This window comes from Lissotriton helveticus, chromosome 2_1, assembly GCF_964261635.1.
Source record: "Lissotriton helveticus chromosome 2_1, aLisHel1.1, whole genome shotgun sequence".
In the NCBI taxonomy this organism is placed as follows: Eukaryota; Metazoa; Chordata; class Amphibia; order Caudata; family Salamandridae; genus Lissotriton; species Lissotriton helveticus.
The window spans coordinates 1,017,004,971-1,017,029,872 of NC_136059.1; the positions used below are offsets into that span (position 1 = coordinate 1,017,004,971).

Here is a 24,902-nt window from a genome sequence, read left to right on the forward strand (position 1 = left end):
CACTGACTTCACACATAGTCTTTTGAAATAGCCCTGATATGCCGGTATTTACCACTGTTGACAATTTTGTCTCGGGCTGCGCTCGGCACCGCCCTCCCCACCCCACCCCCGAGAAATCAGCAATGAGCACTTTTACGTAAGGTATGATGAGTGCTGCTCTGTGCGTCACTGTTGTTCCCCTTATAATTCCCCCTCCATCGGATTTTCTGGGGTGCCTCTTCTTTTATTATTCTGTTTGTGGTTGTTTCCTCCTGTATTCTAACAGATATACTTAGGTTTTTATAATTCCGATCTAATTGTGTATTCGAGGTGCCTTTCAGTGTACTGTGGGGATGTTCCTTTACTTTCTTTGTGTGGTTGGCGGTATTTGGCGGTTCAAGTAAAATTAGCCGACATTTTTCTAGTTCGGGTATCATGATCGTTATCCCCCAATTTTTGAAGATTTCTTTTTCCAAGAACACAGCTTCTGGAATATAATGGTTTATCCAGGTCACTACCATATTTTCCTGGGTGGGATCTTCGTCCCTTGGTTCGAAGTGAACACTCACCATATCTACACTTGTTATATTGGATAGTGATGGTATATGTTGAAGAAGCCTTAGTAAATTGCCCCTATTTAAGATGTCGTGCCTGCCATTTGATTTGCGAAGCGGTTGGAAGATGCTTAGTTTTACATCTCTTGTGTCGGCAAGAATTCCCTGGGACGTTATCTCTCCTGAGAACTTAGGTGTGACAGCCTGAGGTTGCTTCTTTCCTTACCCCATTTTGTCTTTGGGGTTCTCCTTTGATATTCTGTCCAAGCAGATTGCTTTTGTATCTGGTGTGTCCCTCTTTGCTACCTCCACTTGTTCAAGTTTCTTCTGGATTTCTCCGGTAGCGAGTTCGTTGTAATTTTCGATGCTGCAGGATCAGCTCTTGACTGTTTATTTGCTTTTGAAAATTTGGTAAAGATTTGATATGGTTTTTTATTCATTTGCAGGTCCTCTTTTTTATCTGGTGTTATTATGGGTTCATTTGAGGCGTATGTTGACTGCCCCCAACTTCTTCTAATTTGTGTAGTCTTTTCGCACTTCATTTGTTTTCTTAGTTTTTTCTTCAGGCGTCTTGTCAGGTTCATCTGTGTTGATTGGATTAATGTTTCCTGCTTCTGCTCCACATTTGTTTTTTCTGTAGTGGCGCTCAGTTGATTGTCAAATGCTGAGTCTGTGTTTCCGCTGGCCTTGCTTGGTTCCTCTTTTGTGGCGTTGTGCTGAGGCCATGCAAGCATGTTATTGTGGTTGTCGTTGGTTACTCTGATCTTTAGATCCTCAATGAGGGTAGTCAAGATTGTTGCTAATTTATCAATTGGTGGGCAACAGGCACACTCCATATTTAGTGTGGTTGCATAGGCTTGTGCTCGCGTGATTAGAGAGTTAAGGTTGGACAATTTTTGATCAATCCCTGTAATTGCATTTGCCATGATATTTAGCAGATCTACTTGAACGTCCATCTTGTTTGATTGGTAGTTCAGTGCCTCCAAAGTAAGTTGTGATGTTTCCTGAGTCAATTGCTGGCACTGTATTGGTTATTGATACGTTTATCTCAGGGCTTTGACACAGCTTTGTGCCTTTGAGCAACTGTTTTGATGGTGATGGTTTTATCATTTGTGAGGTTTTTTTATGGTGCCTGGATGTTTTGAGCTGCCAAGTCAAGTCAATAAAGCTTTATTTCGATAAAATGTTATCATAAAAGCTGCACATGAAACAAATACATCAAATTTAAGAACAAAAAGCAAAAACGAACATACAAAAAAAGTTTAACCCAGTAAAAAGAATTAGTTTAAAATTTTGCAGATTTCAAAAAAGTTCATTTGGCAGTTTTTAAAAAAAAACATTAATCAATTGATTTTAGCCTTTTGATTCGAATTGACCATGCCCATGATAAAAATTTAGCTAGGGCACAAACATAGGTAGCACGACTGTCAGACGTTAATATCCGAATTGCCGCCATGTGGCTCCTAGTACCCAGCTGCCGGCATAGATTTATGAGCCAAACCCTCCTAGGAAGGGCATACTCTCTGCACTCAAACAAAAAATGTGCCACTGTCTCTGGTTTACAAAGGCATACTGGGCAAAGTTCTGTAGACTGTGCGGGGGATTTCCAACGTGAAGTAAAATAGTACAAAGGAAGGGTTCCTACTCTAAACTTAAAGTACAGAGCCCTATCGAAGGGTTTTTCTATAATATCAAGGTACACTTCCCGTTTGGGTTGATCCTTAAACTTCAAGAAGTCCTCCGTAAGTCTGCCCATAGTAGTACTGGTGTTCCTTTGTAGAAAGATCCAGTCCCAATAAAGTTTCTTAAGGATTGACTTCGGAGGTGAGGATCTATTAGCCCACGCATCATTTAAGCCCAGGTTTGATAGCATTGTCTTGATATCTTTCAACCATTTAATTTTATGCTACCCTGGTGATGACATAATTTCTGCTAGACCTTGCGCGTATGTTCCAAGTTCCTCCACACGCCACAGTCGTGCCCATAGCAAAAGTGGACGGAGTCTTGCAAGATCATCAATTGGGCGACATCCTAGGTCCAACATTAGCGGGACCGTGGGGGTGCCCTGGGGGAGTGACATAATTGCTCTACAAAATTTCTTCTCTGCTCTTGGTAAGTCGTCAGTAATGGATGAGCCCCAAAGTTCAGCCCCATAAAGAGCAGAGCTAACCCCTTTAGCCGAATAGATCTCAAGAACTACAGCTATTGGTCTTATTTTGCAGGAGCGTTGTTCTTTTAAAAGAGCTCCTGTTATCCTCTTGTGGGTTAACAGCATTTTGTCCAAATGTGGGGACCATTCCATTTTGTGTGAAAGGCGAATACCAAGATAGTCGAAGACTTCTACCCTCTCCAGGGGTTCAGCGTTCAGGGTAGGAGAGCGGACTGTTTTTTTTGGAGGATTCAACACAAGATATTTTGTCTTGCTTGTGTTGATTACCAGACCTCGTTTGGAGCAGAAAGATTGAAAGTTATTTAAGAGCCTTTGGAGGCCTACTGGGGTTTTTGATATTAAAAGCGTATCGTCCGCGAAGAGGAGGGTAGGTATACGTTCACCAGCCAGGGATGGTTCATCTGAAGGATGTTCCCGGAGATGCTCAACCACCCCATTGATGTAGAGAGAAAAAAGGGTGGGAGCTAACACACATCCCTGGCGGACACCTCTCTCAACCGGGATACTGCTTGTTTTTTCCCCCCCTTGGCCCCACCTAATCTGGGCAAAGCTATTTTCATGAAGCCTAATGAGTAGTGATAGCAAGTAGTGGGGCAACCCCATTTCAGCCAATACACTCCATAGGGTCTCCCTAGGTACAAGGTCAAAGGCAGTCTTTAAATCGATGAACGCGAGATAAAGACTGCCCTTGCCTATAACCACGACTTTCCAGTACACCATCATTAATCTAAAAGCTTGTTCGATTGTCCCAGTGCCCACCCTAAAACCCGCCTGGTAGTCAGAGAGGATTTTATTTTCGGCTACCCAGTCTAGTATTCTGACCAGTAGAACCTTTCCAACAACTTTTTGGCTAATGTCTAGCAGGCTGATGGGCCTATAATTTGATGGGTCACCCCTGGGGCCTTTTTTATAAATAGGGACCACCTCCGCCCCTTTCCACGAAGAGGGGATAGGAGCACCCCTACAGATGGAAACAAGCAGGGAGTGAATCAATGTTCCCCACTTCGGGATGTCAAATCTCAAAAGGTCACCAGGGATGCCATCCGGGCCTGCAGCTTTCTGAGGGATGATAGTGCCTATTGCATATTCCACTTCCTTAATCGTGAAATCAAAATCTTTAGGATAAATATCCAAGATTGGAGGGAAAGATACTGGAACCATAACCCCCCCATCATAAACACTGGAAGCGATGGGAGTAGAGTGAACATCTTGTCGAGTATAAAGCTTTGAAAAATGGTTGACCCACTCCTGGCTAGGGATATTACAAGTGATCAAGTCACTATATGGCCTGTTTCTAGCTCTAATGGTGTCCCAAAAGCATTTTGAATCTTTCTTGGAGCTAGCTTCTTTAAGGGTAGACCAATAGGCATCATCCCACTCCTTTTTCGCCTGTACCAGAGTTCTCTTGTGCTCCTTCCTGGCTGTCTATCAGGGTTTGAGATTTGCTTTTAACAGCCTCAATTAGACGAGACTTAGCTTTCCTACATGCTGTGGTATACCAGTCGTGCATCCCCTTGATTTTATATTGGGACATATTCCTCCCTGCAGAGCCTTTAGCCCAGAAAACTTCGCCTATATCCTTGACAGCTGCTTCAAAGATAGGTGTTGCCTTTTCAGCTTGTGAGGCTAAGTTAATGTTATCAAGCTCTACTTGTGAGGCCATAAGAATCTCATCTATGCTGGAAAGTTTGTCAGCATTATTAGCAACTTTATCCCACTTTATGCGTCTTCCACAGGAGGAGACAGTGATCTTGTGAATAGAAGGTGTTAACAGTGCACCGTTGGGCCAGAGGTTTGTGATAGATAGGGAAAGCGGATTATGATCGCTTTCCACTGTTTTGAGCTGCTTCCACATGGGGTGCTTGCTTTGATGTTTGTTTACTGATGTTTACCAGTACCTCAATTGGTTGTTAAGACTCAATACTTATAGATTGTTCTTGAGTTTTTTGCAAAAGTGGACTGTCGAACTCCTCTAGAGGGTATTCAGTTGCTAGCGGGGATTGTTCTCTAGATGTGATAAGTTTCAAATCTGGTATGGACCCCATGAGTTATTTTGTTGTCCCGTTATTATAGTTTTGACAGACCCTCGGTTAAACCTAAGGATGTTCTTGAGTCATTTGAGACATTTGTCTCAAATGTGTCCTTGACTTGTGTGTCCCTTGTTGTTCTTTTCTTTACTGGTGTGATTGGTGCTGGTAGTTGGCTTTCTCCCTCTTGATTAGTGAGCATTGTTCCTACTGGATCTTTTAAGAAGTCAGTCTTGCTTAGTGCATTGTTTTTTCTTGTAAAGATTGGAAAAACCGCCGTCATTCCTTGTGTTTTTCTTTTCCTTTTTATTAAAGAGAAGGGCGCTCTGTCTCTTCCTGACCTCATGATTCGCCGTTCTATTTTTTAGTCTTCTTTTTCCTTTTTATTTTATTATTTGGTTGTTTGGATGTTTGGTTGTTCAGTTGTTTGGTTGACACACTATCTCAATGTCCAGGCCGAGAGTGGAATTGCAGAGTGTCCAGAATGGTGACCAGATGGCAACCCAGCTCCTAGGGCTCATAAAGCTCCTAGGGCTAACACTTGAAGCAAAAAAAAAAACAAAAAAAAACAGTACTGCTGCAGAAGTTCCCCCAGGTGCCTAACCAGACATCACACCAGGCTGTTCACCCTGCTGGCTTCCCACACCCCTGCAACCCCGCTCCTCTCACTCACTTGCTTGCTGTATCCCATTTCCATGTCCAAGTCCTGGGTGGCTGGCTCTCTCAGCACTCTCCACCTCCCTCAGCATGGCCACTCTCCTGCACCCTTGCTCCGCTCCTGAGATGAGTGGTTAGCGGGGCGAGAGAGGAGCAATAATCAGTCATTCGCAGTGCCCGCCATCCACAATCCTCCAGATGAAGCAGCGGGGACCAATGAGCTCCCACGAGCCGTCCACCATGCCGCTCAGCTGCCCAGCCGCACTGCCATCCCGCTCTGCAAGGCAGCGGTAGTGATGATGTCAGCAGCAGCAGTAGCGGCGATAACGGCCGCGTTGAAAAGCGGCTGAAGGCAGCAGAAGGAAGAAAGAGCAGCAGCGGCCGCAACAGCAACAGTCGGTAACTCCTCCTCTTCCAGCACACAATAATGTGTGTGCTCTTTGCACATACACCACCTCACAGTCTGTGCTCCTCCTGTCACTGCAACACTGCTTGTATCCTGTAAAAGTCCCATAAGATGTCACCTCTACTTCTCTGAGCCAGTCTAAATGAACGTTTCCAGAGCAGAGAGGCTAGGGGTGTGGGGGTGGCTGTCGCACTGCTCAGTGGTGGCTCCCTGGGGGCAGCTTCAGGGTGACACTGCAGGCGGGGCTCCTTGTCAGCCAGGAGGCACAGGGTCTATCTAAGGCTGGACTGTGTTTGCCAGCTGCTGTCCTTCTGTGAATCAAAGTAAGACAAACGGAAGAGGAGGTTTATTAATAATATGTGCAGCATTTCACAATAGACATAGGGAAGGGAGCTAGCAGCTGGGACAAGCTGGACTGTTCTGATTGGGGTAAGGTCAAGAGTGATTAGCATATAGCTGGGTACAAACTGAGGTGGTATGGTGGTCAAAACAACAATAGTTAGGAATGCTATTCAAGCGAATACCATTAGTTAGACAAATTGAATGCATCATCGTTTGTGTGCTGGATGTGGTTCATCTGCAAAAAAGCAGTGGATCCCATCGATTGTACTTAGAGAGCTCTGACCACAGTTTTTACTTGTCACGATTGCAAAGCACATAGTGTAGAGGCAATGTGCTCAATTCTGCACATGTTGAAGATGAGCCCCTTTGCAATTTGCCAGTGCCTTTGGTTGAACACACTAGAGTACATGGTCCTGTCTCAAGATGCCACTATAAGAGTTAGTACAAGGCAGTGTCGGGTGTTCCCAGAAGTTGTGATTTATCTTCTTTATGAGTGAAATGGATTGGCCTGACGGCCCTCCTAGCCCCAACACACATGATGATTCTGAGCAGGTTCAGAGATGTGAACCACAACATAGTGTTCCTCAATTTAAAATAGTCTTTAGAAATGTTCTATCCTAAATCATAGCTAAGCTCTAATAAAAATCAAGATATTACCTTGCAGAATGCTCCTGGTAAACAATTCTGTGAATTGGGCCATCTGCGAACGAAAAAAAGCTTTGTACATCTGGCCCTTTATTTCTGTTTGTTTGGAGCTTGACATAGTTTTCATTGGCAGTGCAAATTTCAGATCTCTCTACCCATAGGCAATAGAACGTTTGCCCACATAATGTGGCATGCTTCATTATTAGGTTCTTTTATCTAACACTGGGAAAGCACTCTCAGTGATTTATATTATGAAACATACATCAATGATTAGTCCTGTATACGTAATCACTGTTCCTGTGACTGACTATGGTCCACTGGTTGGAAGGGGAAAGGAATCTGGTGCCGACACTCAAAGCAAACATGCACAGGCTGGTATTATTGATAATATGTGCAGCATTTCACAATAGAGCAAGACACAGGTAAGGGAGCCAGCAGCCAGAAAAAAAACATTGTTGTTAATTAGGTTCTTTTTCAGTTCAATGCAAACACGAGTAGAGATGGAGGATACATCTAATAGCGAATACCATTAGGTGAGAGTAGAACACACCACAGGGCTGAGCCAAGAAGTGATTGACAAAGTCTCAAGCCAATGGATGAAAGAGGGAGGTCAAAGAAAGCCACAAATTGATAGGTGTGGATCCAAACAGTAGTCTATGTATTTTCCTGGCAACAGGTCTGTAAAGACAGCTGAGCAGTCAAAGCCCAGGCCTAAAAGTGTATGAAGGTAAACAGGCTTTTTATAAGGTCTCCTTACCACATTAGTAAAAAATAGCGAGTGTTGCTAAACTCAACTCTTTGTGTTTTATCAATAGACATGTTTCTGTTTTCTGTTGATACCATTACTGGTTTGGATAGACAATAAGAGCAGTCCAGTATTAATACATAGGCTATTAGTACACATTAGTTATTTATTCATAAAATATATTAACATTGTTACATCTATAGGCAGCCTCTTTCAGTCTTTGTGGATTTTTGCCCCAGCAAAATTGTTGTGATATGGTAGCCTTCCTAGCAAGAGGGGGTTCCTGAATGGGTTCCTGAAAGCTTTTACCTTCAGTCTTATGTGTTTAACCCTAAAGAAAATAATAAAGCAGACATTGCTGGGAATATTGTCAGAAATTGAGTTAACAAAAGTAATAGCAATGCGCTCCAACAAAACACTTGGTAATGTTGGTCCTCTGCTCATGGCTGGCTTGTTCTTCCATAAGGTGACATCAGGCAACAGACTAAAAAGTATGTGAGTACCCCGTAGGAGGTAAAGTACTCGTTTGGCTAGATTTTTTTAAATCCTCAACCCATTCCTGCCGCTGAGCTCAAACTTGCTTCAGAAATCAGTGATCACAGAATATATGTATGTATAATCAAGTTGTATCTTTACAGACGCAAATTGTATAGGAATGCATCAGGGAAGCAGTAGAAATTACCTTTTGTTTTAATGGCATGGGCATGAGCAGTTTTAAAGAAAGAAAGTAGCTAACTAGAATTCAAAGGAATACACCATATATCTGAGAAATTGGGTCATTGATCGAGTGGGGTGTTAACTTTGCTCAAGCAACAGTCACAATTCTTGTCATGGTGAACTACAAGAGTCACTAAATTAACCTGTGCTTAACTCTCTGATAGCTTGGCACAAAATCGGTCAAGCTTTACTTAGAGACAAGGTGTAAAGTATTTATGCAGCACACAAACAGTAATAAAGTGAAAACCCAACACAAGCATAATTCAACACCAATTTAAAAAACTGAGTACATTTTAATTAATTATTTGACTTCAAAACAACAAAAATCTAATTAGAAGAACTGGAGTTGTAATTTTTTAATGCTTAAGGTAAAATCTAGCACCTAAAAGATCAAAACGCCAGCCACGGACATCTAGTCGCGCGAGACCGGGTGAAAGTTGAAAAATATTGCCAACTGCAATGAAGTGCAATTCAGATACAAAGAGAGGATTGGGTCTGTTTGGCCCTTACCTTTGGACTTAAAAGTAATTTGAAGAAAAATGCTCTGAGAAGGTAGATGTTCAGCAAATCAGGCAGCAGGAGTTGTCCAAGAAGGAGGCCTCACCCGGTGCAGCCACTGGACGAAGTTTTGTGAAGATTTATATATTCTGACTTAGTCTCTTTTTTGGAAGTCAAAAATCTCTAATTGGACAAAGCTGGAGACTGTAATGGACAAGATTTCTAAAAGGCTGGATACCCATTTGGCGAAGGACCAGTGAACTTGAATTTGCGCTGCAGAGAAGACTGTAGCAGAAGCTGCAGTGAAGTCAGGCTGACCAGCAATGCACCTTGAGCAGATTGACAAGCAGCTTAGTCCCTAGTATCCTTTCGGTCCTCAAAGAAGTTTTTAGCCAAAAATATTTTAAGTTCATAGTTTGGATTTTTGTACCTTTAACACCATCACCAGGGGTCCAGGACTGGAGGAACACCTCTTGGGAGATTAGGACTCGCTCAAGGGTTCAAGATGGTCGGAGCCTTTTTCTGTCCATGAGTCTCTCACCAGGAGGCCAGCCAATTCGCCCTTGGAGTCACTCTGGCAGTTTCGGGGTCAAGAAGTGGAACAGGGCTCCAGTAGTGGGACAGGCCTCTTAGGATTCAAGGAAGGCTTCGGGCAGCAAAACATTCCTTCCAGGTGTAGCAAAAAAGTCTTCTGAAGTATACAGTTTAGGTAATTTTTCATACTAGTCAAATGCATTTATCCTTTAGAACATAATGAATTTCACAAACACTGGTAAAACTTGTCTAAAATGTTAATGGTGGTGCAGAAACATATTCATATCAAATGCCTCAGTTTGTACAGCAGTAGGGCGATAAAGGGCCATTTGTTAGCGAGCATTGACACCCGGTGTACATCTTTGGAGAACTGAAACATCAAGTTTGAGGTATAGAAAACAGGGAATAGCAACGAAAGGCAAAAAAAGAGAAAGGTTGCACAGAGACACAGTACAAACAGCGGCTCGATTCACAAAGTTAAACATTCACAAAAGGGCACATTTTACATTGTCACTTTTTTCTCGCTATTCACACGACTTACTACGGAACTCCGCAGGCTGGGCGGGGAGCTCCGCACATAAAAAGATATACCTGTCCTATCTTATGTGCAGAGTTCTCCACCGGAGTGTCCGCAGTCGTAAACTTACTATTAAACAAATCGTATGTGAACTGCAAAAAAGAGTAGTTTTACATAAAAGTATAAGGTTATCTTTCTGATTTGGGCCCAGCATGCACACGTTTGAGCATTCTTATGTTTGTGTGTGTAAGCACATTCAAGGCAGACCTATTGGATTTGAAAGTGCTTGTGGTCGATGTGTGCGAGGTCTCGATACCAATTCTGTTTCCATTTTGGCATGGGTGGGTGTTAGGGTCATGATTATAAGAGTAATGCGAAATGGGTCTGACCAATCCAATTTGAGAGCATTAAAAAAGCATATGCAGTGTATATGAAAACCAGGCCATGGGTAGAACTCTTATCGTGGGTAGATGATGAGGTTGTTGTCTGACAGGAAGGATTGTGGAGTGATGCGTATCTTTGTCTTTTTCCCACTGGCTGTTGAAATTTCCCAGAAATGAAATAAATTAATTTATGCTATAATTAAGGTAGAGATTATTATGACTCTTTTTGCTGCCCAGTGGATAGCAAAAGATGTTCAGCCTCAGCGGTTTAGGGGTCATGTTTGTAATCTTCCCAGTGAGTCACTGGAATGAGAAATGTATTAAGTTAATCAGTACACTTTTAATTTAGCCCTTGTGGAGAAGAAATACCTCATGACAGTTTTTATGCCCTGTCAAGTGTGATGATGCTGTATGATAGTGGTAGGACAAACATTGGTCATGACGGCTGGCAGAAAAAGGTTATAGTCAACAGCATTCAAGTCACATTTCTGGATGAGGGCAGAAATGGAAAATTGCATTAGGAACAGTAGATCTATAGTTCAAGTGGGAAGCTTGGCTGTATTGTGTTTGGAATGTGTGACTAAGTTTAGAGTGGGTGAATTTCCTGAGGTTGTTTGTTCATATCTTGATCTTTGTCTATTTTTATAACATCCATTTGTTGAGATTTTGGCAACAAATGTGTAGTGGGATCTGTAATCAAATAGTAGTCAAGTCTGTGGTATATGTTAGGGTTAATGAGTGTTGATTAATGCTCTGAAGCATTGAGGTTGGTGTGTGTGTGGGGTCTTCCAGAGTGGGTATGTCAAGTAAGGTATAAGAGGGGGAAAGGTATAGAGGGGGGACCTAGGAGAAGAGTGCTTGTGGGAGTGTGATAGAAAGTGTGGTTTTCAGACTTGTGATACGTGTTCACTTTCATGTTAAGTAGTTAATTTTGGGAGCAAACAAGAGAATTTTACTCAATGCCATTTTCTTAACACAAATTCATATGTCTATTCTCAAAATTATTTCCTGTATCTGCTCAGATCACTTTTGAATACGATTTTAATTAGTACTACTCCTAGTTCAACCTCTTCAAAAGTAGACCCACTGTGAAGTGGTCTCGCACCATCTGGCAAGGGTGGGTGAGTGAAAAGCTCACCTACAGAGAGCACACTTGCTAACTTTAATGCTTCATGTGAGGTAGTTGTATGGTATGTTTGCCACCTAATAAAACTCCATCCTAACTTTCTCCTGTTCATTCAAGAGTACAAACACATCATACCCATTGTTCAATTCACAGCCGGGAAAAATAAAACCAAATAACCACCGGATGGAAGAAACACCAGATATCAGAAGAAATGGAAACCTATGAAAGGATAATCAAAAATTACACGCTGGCCATAAAGAATGCAAAAAAGTGATTGGGCTAATTCCATTTCTATAAAAAAACACCAACCCAACAAGCTTTTTAATAGGTTAAAACGATAATTTCTCCCACTCATTGTTATTCAGGTTTAAAACCTACATGACAATTGTGAGAAAATCAAATCTAATTATTTTCCCTCTATAAAATTCACAAATTAAAAGTTTGCCTAGTCGTGTCTCCCAGCCTTTTCCCTCTCTTTCTCTCAAATGAAGAGGAGTATGTTATAGATTCTCTGGAGTCGACTGATTCTTCATTTGACTAAGCCCCAGCATGGCCTCTATCTGCCCTATTTTTAATATCTCCTTACAATAGCAGTCTGTCACGAATCTGAGAAAACAAGCACTGAGAAAGCCAATAAGTCTCACCTGTGACACCCGGCCTCAGACCCATTGACATTGGGCCAATGTTCGCCATAATTCTTTTTTTGTTAGTTTTGCCTTCATGTACACAAAGCGGCATCTTGGAACTGTTTTTTATAAAGCATACGAGAAAGCATTCCACGATGGCTGCTGAACATGCGCACACATGCACATGCAGAGTAGCCATTTTAGACTGCTTTCCCTTACACTAAAAATATTCTAATACAGTCGGTACCCATCTTGGAATCATGATTGCATCTATGAAGACTTTAAAACCCATTCACTGATGGCCACCCACCGACACACAGCAGCATGCCGCAGATCTAGTACAGGAGGGCTGGTGGCCATTCTGGAAGGGTACACTTTTAAATAAAAAGAGTAGGAAAACAGGAAGGAAAGAGCAGGAAGAGCTAAGAGAGAGATTGCAGGAATATAGTCTGTAATGCAAGGCCCTGATCACAGCATTGGAAGAATACAACTCTCTCAATCCAAACACATTGAGAATGAAATGCTCCTTAAGTAGGATAAAGACAAGGATAGGAAGGAAAGCCAATGTACAGGGACCAGAGAACTGTATCGTAGGTCTGTTTCAATAGGTGAGACCTATAAAGGGGCTATATAAATCTCCTACTAAAAAATATGGCTAAACCCAGCAACTGTAGACCCTTCCCCAATTTGCCAGCCTTAGCAAAACTCTTTGAAGAAAATTGTTGTTTCACAATTGCAGGATGTTAGACCTGGCATCACTGGCGTGAGTCTCCCTTCCATTTTTGATGGATTGCCTCATCTGTTTTTATATGTTTTTGCTGGATTTATGCTTTGGGCACTGTGCCACTGCTTCTCCTCTCATATCGGGAAGGGGTCCAGTCATGTAATGGACTCCGTATCACGTGACCTTGACATCCTGCTACATTGCAAGACTAGCGTGATGTTATTTTTCCCTTTTCCCGTCAATGGGTAGCAACTTTATTTAAATTAATAAATGCAGTGTCTGTACTGATTCTGGTACGAAGTCTGTATGGGCCTCCGTGTCACGTGACCCTGATGTCTTGTTACATCGCAAGGCTTGTGTTAAGTTATTTATTCTTTTCTTTCAAATGGGGGCCAACTTTATTAAAAGTACCAAACACAAAGTCTGCTTTGAAACTGGTACACATTCAGTGAATATTATGCTGCACCCCTTAAAAATAAGCTGCCATTATATGAGGGTGCGCCGGCATAAATTGCACACTTTACCTCAAATTGGTAGGGATACCTTCCAATAAAAATACCTGATCTGAAAAACCAAATTAACATCCATACCCACCCTTTCTACAACCTTGATTACAGGCCATCTAGAAAACATACCTTGTAACACAATGACAAATTTGGGACTTGCCCCACTTGGACCCATTATATCAATGGCTACGGACTCATATGGTGATGCTGGTCTGTGTTAGTACAAATAGAACAGTCATGTACATATTGTTCAATTTCAATATCCATACCCAGCCCCCAAAAAGAGGCATTCACAGTCTGTTTAATTCTAATTGAATTGAATTGAATGTAGTCTTGTAAAGCGCGGACTTAGCCCAAGGGCATCAAGGCGCTAGTGCGAAGCAACCGGACACAGGAAAAATAGAGCCAGCTTAAGCAAAGGTGTCAGGAAAAAGCCAGGTTTTTAAGGCCTTGCGAAGTAACAGAAGAGAGGCCTGACCGGAGATCTCTAAAGGAAGTGAGTTCCACAATTTGGGCGCGGCCGTGGAGAAGGCTCTGCCACCCCATTAGAACTTCTGAAACCTAGGGACAACAAGAAGGTTTTTATGTAAAGATCGAAGGGGTCTACTGGGGGCATAATGCTGGACAAGCGACTTGATATCTTCAGGGCCGGCGTCATAAAAGGCTTTATGGGTCAAACACAGGATCTTGAAAGTGATCCTGCGGTCCATTGGAAGCCAGTGCAGGCTCCTGAGCGCGGCCTTTGCTGAATTGTGTCTAGGAAGATTCAGCACCAGCCTTGCTGCCGCGTTCTGTGCCATTTGGAGCCGGTGGATAAGGCTCTTGTAATGCCCATATAAAGGGCAATGCAATAGTCCAGTCTGGAGGACACTAATGCCATAGTGGCCTGCTTACGTGCATCAGGGGAAAGATAGTGGGAGATCTTCCTGAGGATCCTAATAATACTGAAACAGGTGGAAACAGTCCTGTTTACCTGAAGATCTAAAGAGAGGGCAATATCCACTATCACACCCAAGTTCTTCCCATGGGAGGCCGGGCAAGGGCACTCCCGAGCATGGACGGCCACCACTCACTGGACCAGATTTCCTGATCTTTCCCAAAAATCAGGACCTCGGTCTTCTCTCCATTCAACTTCAGGAAATTCTCCACCATCCATTGGGAAACAGCCTCCATACAGTTCCTGAAATTAAGGGCACAGTCCTTTACCGTATGTGTAATAGAGACCATTATTTGGGTGTTGTCCACGTATGATAACACCTCCAACCCAAATGATCTCACCACACTTGCTAGGGGGGCCATATAAATGTTAAAAAGCGTGGGGCTTAAGGAGGAGCCCTGTGGGACCCGGCAGTGCAAGGGTTTAGGAGCAGAAAGGAACTGGCCCATCTTCACCCTCTGTTCTCTTTCGCAGAGAAAGGAGGCAAGGAGACTCAAAGCGGGGCCCTCAACACCTATCTCTCCTAATCGAGACACCAGTATATGGGGAGACAGGGTGTTGAAGGCTGTGGTGATATCCAGCAGAATCAAGAGAGTGGTGTGGCCGGTGTCAACCTGGGTGCGAATGTTATTAAGGACTGCCGTAAGGGCAGCCTCCGTGCTATGATGTCTCCTGAAGCCGTGTTGGGATCTGTCCAGAAGGTGGTGGTCCTTTAAATAAGTACTGAGAAGGAGATTTAAATAAGCCTCCAACATATTAGCAGGGGCAGGCAGTAAGGAAATGGGTCGAACATTTTTCAAATCGCCCGGATCCAGAGAGGGTTTCTTTAAAAGAGGCTTCACAACCACTGTCTTCCACACAGAGGGATAAACTCCCTCGGAGATGGCGCAGTTCATGACCTCCATAAGAGGAGGAATGACAGCTTCCCGGCAGGCTTTAAACACCTTAAGAGGACAGGGGTCCAAGGGAGACCCTGAGTTGACGCTGTCAAGAAGCCTGTCAACCCTCTCTAGTGACAGCAGGGGAAAGCTGAGAAGTCTCGGGGTCAGCCCCCTAGGCAGACTCTCTCCTAAAGAGGTAGGGATTGGAATGCCCAACCTGATAGAAGAGTTTGCTGTTTCTAGTGAAGCATAAATCTCCGAAATTTTGGTATGGAAAAAGACGGAGATTTTATCATAAAGTTCCTGGGATCCTTCTATGGGTCTGCTACCTGTGGGGAGGTTAAAGAATCAATGTTCTTAAAGAGATCCCTAGAGGAGTTTAACGAGGCTGTAACCCCAGAAAAGTATGATCTTTTTTCTTCCAAGATAGTAGATTTATATTCTTTTAGACAGTGCTTATGTCGCTCTTTCTCCAGGGGCTCTAAGTGGGTACGCCACTGCCTCTCCTGTTTTCGACACCCTTATCTCAGCGTTCTGAGTCTGTCTGAGAACCAGGAAGCAGACGGGCTTTTTCTAGCTGAGTAATGCCTCTTAGCTGGGGCAAGGGCGTAATCGCTAATGTGAGTGTATGAGAAAGCTCCAAGGCCGCCGAGTTGGCATCAGGCTGATTAGAGAGCTCCAACTTATTCAGGAAAGTTGAAAGTGTATCCTTATTTATAAGGTTACATTCTAACACTTCCAAAATGACCCTCATGACATAACTCCATTACTAATTTATGTAAGCTTTCTGGGAGAATAACTCTCTCACCTCTCCAAATATTCTCACTCTATTCACATATGTCTGATCCTATTTCCCAAAGTGATAACAATCCAATCAGCAGAACCAGAGTTATGAATGTAAAAAATTTTTGTTAAATCTAGCACCTAAAAGATCAAAGCAACAACATGGACATCTGGTCGCGCGAGACAAGATCAAAGTCGAAAGTTAAGGTTCACCACGCTGTAGAGCAATTCGAATACAAGAAGTGAATTGGGCCTGGCAAGTGCTTATCTTTGGAGTTAGAAAAAGTATGAAAGAAAAATGAAAGTGAAGGTAGGAGATTAGTGGGGCAAGGCTGCAGGATTGTTCGAGGAGGGTACATCTTTGTCAGATGGAAATGGAGCAAAGCAGCAGTGAAGATTTTTACCTTCAGACTTAGTCAAAAAAATGGAAGTCGAAAATCTCCATGGGACAAGGCATAAAGCTGTAGCCATAGACAGCTCCGTGAGGTTGCATATCCCTTTGACAAAGGCCCTCTGACAAAGATTTGCTGCTGCAGAGAAGAACGTAGCAGGAAATGCCACAAAGTCAATTGCTCGGGCAAACAGGACCCGCTGGTTGGTCTTCTCCTGGTGCTCAGAGCACTCTTTGGCCAAATTTTTTTAATTGGCCATCTGGGTACCGTTAGCACCACAACTAAGAGTCCGGGCACAGTTGGAGACCTCTTGTGCGTTCAGGACTCACTTAGGCTGGGTCCAGATGTAGGTTCAAGATGGTGGAGCCTGTTATGTCCCTGTGGCTCTGAACAAGAGGCCAGCAAACTAGCCATTGGTGTCACTTCTGGTAGTCCTGGGTGCAGGTGTAGCTGCAGGGTTCAAAGGCCTGGCTGGACTCTGAGGGTTCAAGGCAGTCTCAAAGCAGCAAAGCAGTCCTTACAGGTACAGCTTGAGTCTGGCAGAGTGCACAGCAAGCCACAGCAGCAGGCAGTCCTCTGAAAGTCCTTCTGCAGGTCAAGTACTGAAAGAGTGGGTATACAAATGTTCATTTTGTACCCTGGTGCCCTTCTTCTGGAAGGTAGTAGAAGTTTCTGGAAAGGTTCTTTGAAGTGCATGATATTTCCTTACTCCCTTGCCCTTGCTCCAAGTTGGCTGCAGTGACAACACAGGGTCATTAAGCCTTTTGTGTAGAGACAGGACACAAACTATTCAGGTGCAAGTTGGGCTTTTCCCAGCTCCACCCCCTATCCAGCCAATTGAGGGGCCATTGAGGCACACCTAATTCTATTATTCTGTGACTGTCAGGGAGGAATTCAGAAAGTCTAACCGTCAGTCATGTGACCAAAGACAGGCTGCCAGGCTGCAGGCACAAATGGCTAAGGGAAGGCAAATGCCAAACTTCTAAAAGGGGCATTTTCAAAAATGTAATGAATTATTAGATTTTACCAATAAAGAGGGTACCAAACATGATATTACTTCTTCCTCTCAATTAGGAAGCACAGCTTAGTAAATGTAATAAGGAATCCCCAATGTTATCCTATGGGAGGGAAAGGACTCATATAGGGAAAAACGAATTTGGATGTTTTCACTACGAGAGCATGTGTAATTTAAAAGTACATGTCCAACCTTTTAATTACACAGCACACTGAGCTTTGGGCTCACTAGGGCTTACCTTAGAAGTGACTTATATGCAATCAAAGGGGAGTTTAAGGCTTTGCAATGCAGTTTAAATGCCAAATGGACATGGCTGAGTGACAATGTTATCAGGCTGCAATGGCAGGTCTGGGACATGTTTCAAGGTGCTATTTAAGTGAGCGGCACAATAAGGGCAGCAGGTTCACTGATGGCATTTCATTTACAGGCTCTAGGTATATGATATACTACTCTGCAAGGGACTTATAAGTAAATTAAATATGCCAATAAAACCATGTGTAGGGGAGTGAGCACAAGCACTTTAGCACTGGTTAGCAGTTGTAAAGTGCACAGAGTCCAAAGGTCAACAAAAAACAACTTCAGCAAAAAGGTGGAGGGAAAAAGGCAAAAGGTTTGTGGGTGACCCTTCAGAGAGGGTCAGGTCTAACAGACCACTACAACTTGCATCAGTTGTAATCACACAAGGTGCATTAGGATCAAAACCCATATTTGTTATACATTCCTTCACACTACCAAAATCCAAATCACATTATTTAGTCAGTCCAAATGTATGCTTATTTTTCAACACTTGCCTGACGCTATACATTTTAGCTGCAACATTTGGAATTTATTTGGAGCAAAATTCTGCAAACCCTTTACAACTTGATCTGTTGTAATCACAAAAGGTGCTTTTGGATCCAAACTCCTAAAAATCCCACATTTGTTTTATATTCCTACAAACTACAAAAATCGAAATCACATTGTTTTGTCCATTCAAATTTAAACTTATTTTTCAACAATTCAAAATTTGGAATGTATTTGGAACTAAATTCTCCAAGCCCAAATATATGATTGAACTTCATCTGTAGAACTAGGATCTGGTGCACTCTGTATCGGATAAACCAAGGATGGTTTGGTTCTAATTCCATTCCAATCAGTCACAAGGCCCAAATACATAACACTAGCTTCGGCTAAGGAAAATTTGGAAAATTCCGTAATCAAAACTTTTGATTCCAAAATGCCTGAAACCCCCATCAAAATGTAATCATGTTTAAATGTGTCCTTTCCGAAAAACGGGATATCATACTAGAAAGATTTCACACACCTTTAATTTTTTCAAAAAGCTGATTCATCAATCACAGAAAAAACACTGAAGCAGATGTCAAACCATAAGGCATATAAGTTTAAATTGAAAACACCCACTAGGAGTAATAAAGGCAGCTGTCATCTGACAAGGAAATTTGGAGGTACACCTCAGACAAATCAATAATGGAGAACCATTTAGCATCTTTCAACATAGGCAAAAGTCAGTTTATTCTAGGTAATGGAAATTGGTCCACTACAATGTTACTATTTAAATGGCACAATTCTACACATATTCTTCAATTGCCATTACCCCGGCGCGCCACAACTAAAGGTGAAATCCATGCAGAAGAAATGAAAATGAAATACCAGCATGTGTTAAGCGCACAGCTACCTCCATAGAGGTGTCCCAGCGCTGGGGGCCGTCGGGAAGATTAAGCGAGCTATTGCCCAGAGTCACATGATGCTGGGCTAACCTGCCGCCAGCACCGCGAATCGAACCATGAACCACGTGGTCCGGAGTCAGGCACCCTGGCCACTGCACCACACCTGTTCCTCCAATAGGCTCAATTATATCTGAGGTTGCTAACTTCTCTAATTCATCCTCAAAAAGAAAGATCCTGGCTTTTTGTATTTTACACACAGTGTACTCTTTTAATCTAATCTTATGTCCAAATCCACATAAATAGTAAATTATTTTATTAAAACACCTCCTAAACATCAAATCACCCACTCTAACACCTTCATCTACCACTAATGCCTTCTCTCTGCTAGTTGGATCCAAAATGATATATAATTTTTTCTGATCATGCCAACCCAAAACAGATGGGACTTTTTTTAGCCACATACAATTTACCATACGCATGTTCAAATTTAAACCAATGAAATCCAATCATATCAACCGTCTCACCACTCTACCCTTCAGGTTGTAGATCAGTGGCATATAGTTTTGTTCTAACCTTCCCCACAAAATCATTCTCCTAAACATCCTCATTAATAATGGTAACCAGAAGTCCAGAATCAGCAAAATGTTTTAGACTCACACCTCCAAACTTCATCCAATGTTCCGGTTTGTTTTCAGTCAAAAAACAACCACCTTTAATATTCAAAACAAGTTTTTCTGTTAATTTTAAAACACCTTCTGCATCTTCCACCTCGCCCTCAACAGAATCACCATCACAGCCATCATGGTGACTCACACACTTGATTTTCTAAGATGTCTTCCTACAAACTTTAGCGTAATGGCCCACAACACCACAGCCACTACATTTAACCTCTCTTGCTGAACATGACTTTGAAAATCACAATGGTCCAAGTTACCACACCTATAACACCTAGCTGGTTCCCCAAATGAATTTGAACTTTTTGAACTACTTCCCTCCTTCCATTTCCTAGTACTACTACCTATTTTAGATACCACATCCAATTGTTTTGTTTCAGGCTTCAAGGCGCCTGCACACCTTCTGGATGTTTCTCCTTTGCGAACAATAGCAAGCACATCATATAACACTGCACTCCCATCCACCCCTAAACGTTCTTTGAGAGCATGGTTTCACGCATGCATGAACAGTTGATCACAAGTTAAATCCACCTGCAACACACCAAAAGCGCAATCCATAGCTAATTTATTCAATTCGCTAATATACTCATCAATAGACTCATATTTATGTTGCTTTCTCTGAAAAAACTTGTATCTTCTAATACCAAAGTAAACTTTAGGGGCAAAATAAGTATTCAAATTCTCTAGAGCAACATTAAAATCATTAACGTCACCGCTTTCAAGAACAGTTTTATGCATTTAGTTAAACGTTTTTAAACCCTGAGACCCTCAGGAATGCATTGCAATTTGTTTCTTCTGCTCAGAAGACATTTTTCCATCCAAATCTGTTTCAATGTAATTTCAAAAATACTCTTTACACTCATTCCAGCGTAAAGAAGGTTCTGATCCTGATGGCCAAAAGGCTTGTGGAGGACACAAAGAGAACATTTGTTGGCTAATGTGGAATTGTTCAGTGTCCTTGCTTCACCAGTAATTACTGGCCCAGTTCACTGTCCTAACTTCACCACGCAAAGCAATAGTCTAAATCCAATTCGAAAACTGCTAAGGGCCTCGAGGTGGCCCGGTCCCTGTCGCAGCTTTTGGGCATTGCATCAGCTCTATAAAGCGCCTCACGAGGTCCCGCAGCGTGGGAGCACTGTGTGTGGAGAGCAGCCAGATGGGAATTAATCTCTGGTATACACCTTATTGGCTTATTTAACTTACCTATGGGCCCCTAGCATGTGATGTCAAATGTAACCAGGGCCGGTAAATTAAATGCTAACAGTGGATTGGAAGCACTCATTGTGCCATCCACCGAAGAAGCAAAGTAAGCATGTCTCCAGACCTACAATTGTAGGCTGGCTGTGCAGTTTTGAACTACACAGTCGAACTGTTGAAAAAAACATTTGAGACAAGTAGATGTTATTGCCTATAGGGAAGGGTGCACGGTATTTAAGATTAGGACATGTAAAAGTTTAATGTTAAACATGTACTTACAGTCAAAATGCCCTCAAAGCTATTCTGTACTACTATCTACTGTAACAGGGTTGGCTATTCCATAGGAAAAGATTAGGATACCATATTCAAGTTAATAACTATTATCTGTACCTAAGAATTAGCTACAAATCTAATTTGTGGAATTGTGGAAATATTTATGAAAAGACCAATTCACTAGTGAAGTCGGATTTGGAATAAATAGTTTGGAAAGATGACTTTTAGAAAGTCTCATTTGTCTTGCCTGAAGATTTTTTGACTCAGCAAAAATGTACAAACCTATCAAATTATAGAAGCAGGTTAATTTATTATAGGCTTGGACATTTTTCAAAATTGGGACCTTGAAGAATAATTTGAACTCAAACAGCACAGTATTGTTAGTTACCCTTGAATTACATAAGTACTATACTATAATGCATGGCAGCTTGAGTAACTGATATAAAGACAGAACCTGGAAGATCTGCAAGGTCATTGCACTAACCATAAAACTATCCCTGTAACCTTTGCGCATCCACATACACACAAGAACATACTATTCAAAATGTTTACAAAAACTATATTCTCAAACTAATGTTATAGCCCTAAAAAGTATTATTATGAGCAAGATAATATAACTGAATAAGATTATTAGACATATATATGCTTAATGATACATGCAACTAAGCTGCAGAACCTGAGCATAGCAGTTAAAGAAGTTGTCTGATATCAAATCTCATCACACACTTCAAAACAGGACATGTGTACCAATATAAAAGAATACTCTATTATTGACTAATTTTCACTTTCATGAACCTATCAATTCAACGTACCTGCTTGACATCACGAACAAGGTGGTTTAGGAGTAGATTAGTTGGTCCTTGTTTCTAGAAAATAATTGATAGATGGGTTAGTTTAGTTGTTTAACAGCTCTTCTAGTTAAAAAATTGCTGAGTTTTATTTCAGAAATATCATCCCATGTGCCTATCGACCAATATTAAAAATATTTAAGCCTGTCAGCCATATTGGATAATATTGCTTTTGTAAACTATATCCTTGATATTTTTGGTGGATTTCAGAATATTTTATAGGATGGTTTTCCTGTTTCTTTAAGGTTGGAACGTTACCTGAAGAATAACTTCTGTGTTGGTTTTGGACAAATATTTCTCCAATAATTACCAATAGGGGTTTGGAGAGGTGAAGAGTGCAGCAAGAGATTGCAAACCAAACATATACTTTCTCCCAATAGTCATATATACAACAAAATGTACTTGGGCCTGTGGTTTAGATAGTTTCCTGTGAAGGTTCAAATATGCTTGTTTTCTATGTCGCCATAGATGTATGAGTTCACCCTGGCTAAGAAATATAACCAGGTGCTCGTCTACAATAACAATAAAAACTACAAAATAGATGATTTCTCTCAGTAAACGCATTTACAAGTAAAAGGTTTTCTTGTTCTGCAGCCCATGCTGGGTTATCTGATATGGCCTAGTAGAACAAGCTTCTCTGCTCATCACCAGAACCAGTAAGATCAAAAAATGTCAGAATTCAGAAGAACTAGAAATGTTTCATAAACAATAGATTCATCAGCCATGGGTATCTCATGTGCCTCAACATGGACAGAGAGACCTGCAGCGGGCCCATGTTGATATGAAAGCTGATGAGTATGGCACAGAAGTGCTGATAGAGTAACAGGATCGGTTTGCATCGTATACAAAAAGTGTACTGTTTCAAAGCCTCAAATGCGCACATCTAACGCAACATTTCTTAGTTATAATGGTTATGGTGATCGAAGTTAAGGGTATAGTGTTAACAGTTAAGGATTTGAGGTATATGATTAAGGGTTCGGATAGAGAGATAAGGCATTCAAGAATTAGGTAAATCAAGGGGTTATGGGATAGGAGTTAAGGGTTTTGGATAAATGGTTAAGGGTATAGGGGTTAAATGTATTGGGTTAGGGCATAAGGGTATAGGTTGAAAGGTATGTGCGTAGGCATTTGAGATGAAGGGGTTAGAGTTTCAGAGGGCAAGGGTAAAGAGTTGGGGGTATGGATTTAAGGGTATGAGGTATAGGATTAAGAGTTTGTGGTATAGGATTAAGGGTTTGTGGAATAGGTTAAGGGCTTTGTGTACAGCATTAAGGGTTAAGGGTTGGGATCTATGCTTTATGGGATAGGAGGTTAAGTGTTAGAGGAATCGGATCTGGGGCATAGGGGTTAAGTGTACGCTGTTTAACCTGTTCCATGCTCATGACAAGGTCAGCTCGTCATGCAGTACACTGGATGTGTGCTTATGACGAGCTGACCTTGTCATGAACAATGGTAAATATCCATTTGCAGCACAGGAGAAAAATCTCCTGTAGCATTGAAGGTGTTAAAGGTTGGGGTTAAGGTTCCGGGATATAGGGTTTGTGGTCAACAGTATGAGATTACCTTTTTAAGGGTATGTGGTATGGGTTTGGTGTACTGGTTTAAGGTCTAAATGTGTGTGGTATAGGGGATGGGGTTAAAAGATTGATGGTTAGGGGTTAAGTGTAAGTGATGGGTGTTAAATGTTATGGGTATTTTTTATAGGGGTTATGGATTAAGAAGATAAAGGTTAAAGGTATACAGTTGAGGGTATAGGAAGTAAGGATGTGGGGTCATAGATTGAAGGTTAGCTCCTAAGACTCCATCTGTTCAGTGTCACAAATGGAAATGTGTTTAAGTTAAAGTGTGGTAATACATTTTACAAATCTTTTTGCCTATTAAGTTATATAAGAAATTACTTTCCCAGTAACACTGCACTTAATGTCAATGTAATGCACTTACATTTCACTGAAATTAGAAGTGTTAAAAGCAAATTGGTGCAATTTCTCAGAAGAGGAATTGAATTAACAATGTAAAGACCAAAGTTTGTACAAAGGTAGGTAGATAAAGAATGGTCTTGAGAAGGAAGCACAAGGACTGGCACCCAATGCCAGACCTAATGGCTTTGCAAATGCTTGGTTAGCTATCTGGTTTGCTAATGGGGGCACTTTTATTCTTGTGCCCTAGCCTAGTTTCTGTTCTTGTTTTGCTCTGATTTGGCTTAGTTTTAACTGGCATACCTAGAATTGTCTCTGCTGCATGTGAATGCCATAATAAATGAACAGTAACTGGAGTGGCCTCACCCCTCGTCCTATGAAGTAGTTGTATGCGGCAAGTTGAGGTAATACATTCTTCGTTTTAGAATCTTTGGAGAAGTTATTTGGAGAATTTCTTCGGATCGCAGCATTGAGCGGCTAAGTGCTTTGTTTGCATTTTTTAACATATCACACACACACACACACCCCTACCCACTGAATTGTAAGCAAACGTCCGCCTTCTACCTATGTCATAACATTTCAGAAGCCCACACCTTAACTTGAGTAATTTAGGAGAGTTCTGAGGCAGGATCGGATATTGGACAGCATCAGAGGAAGAGGATAATGGAGCAGAATCTGGAACAAAAAATTCAGTCGGTGGTGTTCCATCCGATGATTTATCTCCCAGTGATTTTGAGAAACCTGACCCTGACAGTCATGATGTCTCTTCACAGCACAATCTGTGCAGCTTATAGATAGTAGTCCAGAGAGATGTCACACATGGCGGCAAGCACAGACAGAGTGTTCTCGTGGCTGCCACCCAATTTAGTTCAATCCCAAATTTCCCAAATCACTGCACATGCTGGAGGTAAAGTCAATATTGCATTATTTGTCTATTGACTATGTTAATCTCTTTCTGGATTTCTTGAAGAAATTGGGCACCAAACAAAGCTGCATACTGAACAGTTTCTGAGGTAGCATGGAGGCACTGTTGGGCCTTATTCTACAGATTCTGGCATTAACAGACAAATTTGATCAATAATAATTAGAGTAGTCATGGTAACCTTGATGTTTTGAAGTAGAATGAAACAAGCTAAAATCTAAAAAAACATGTGGCAAGCGTA

The 24,902-nt window shown here is 41.8% G+C and overlaps 1 protein-coding gene across 2 annotated transcripts in view; it reads right to left on the reverse strand.

The window, feature by feature from the left end:
* The window catches only part of TRPM6 (transient receptor potential cation channel subfamily M member 6), a 730,325-nt gene that overhangs the window by 400,118 nt on the left and 305,305 nt on the right, over positions 1–24,902 (reverse strand). For both annotated transcript variants that reach the window (XR_013607100.1, XM_078675782.1), the window contains exon 13: positions 21,788–21,841. Coding sequence is in view for 1 of the 2 variants with exons in the window: in XM_078675782.1 (XP_078531908.1) it covers positions 21,788–21,841 (54 nt within the window). In the remaining variant the exon portion in view is untranslated. The remainder of the gene's footprint in view (positions 1–21,787; positions 21,842–24,902) is intronic.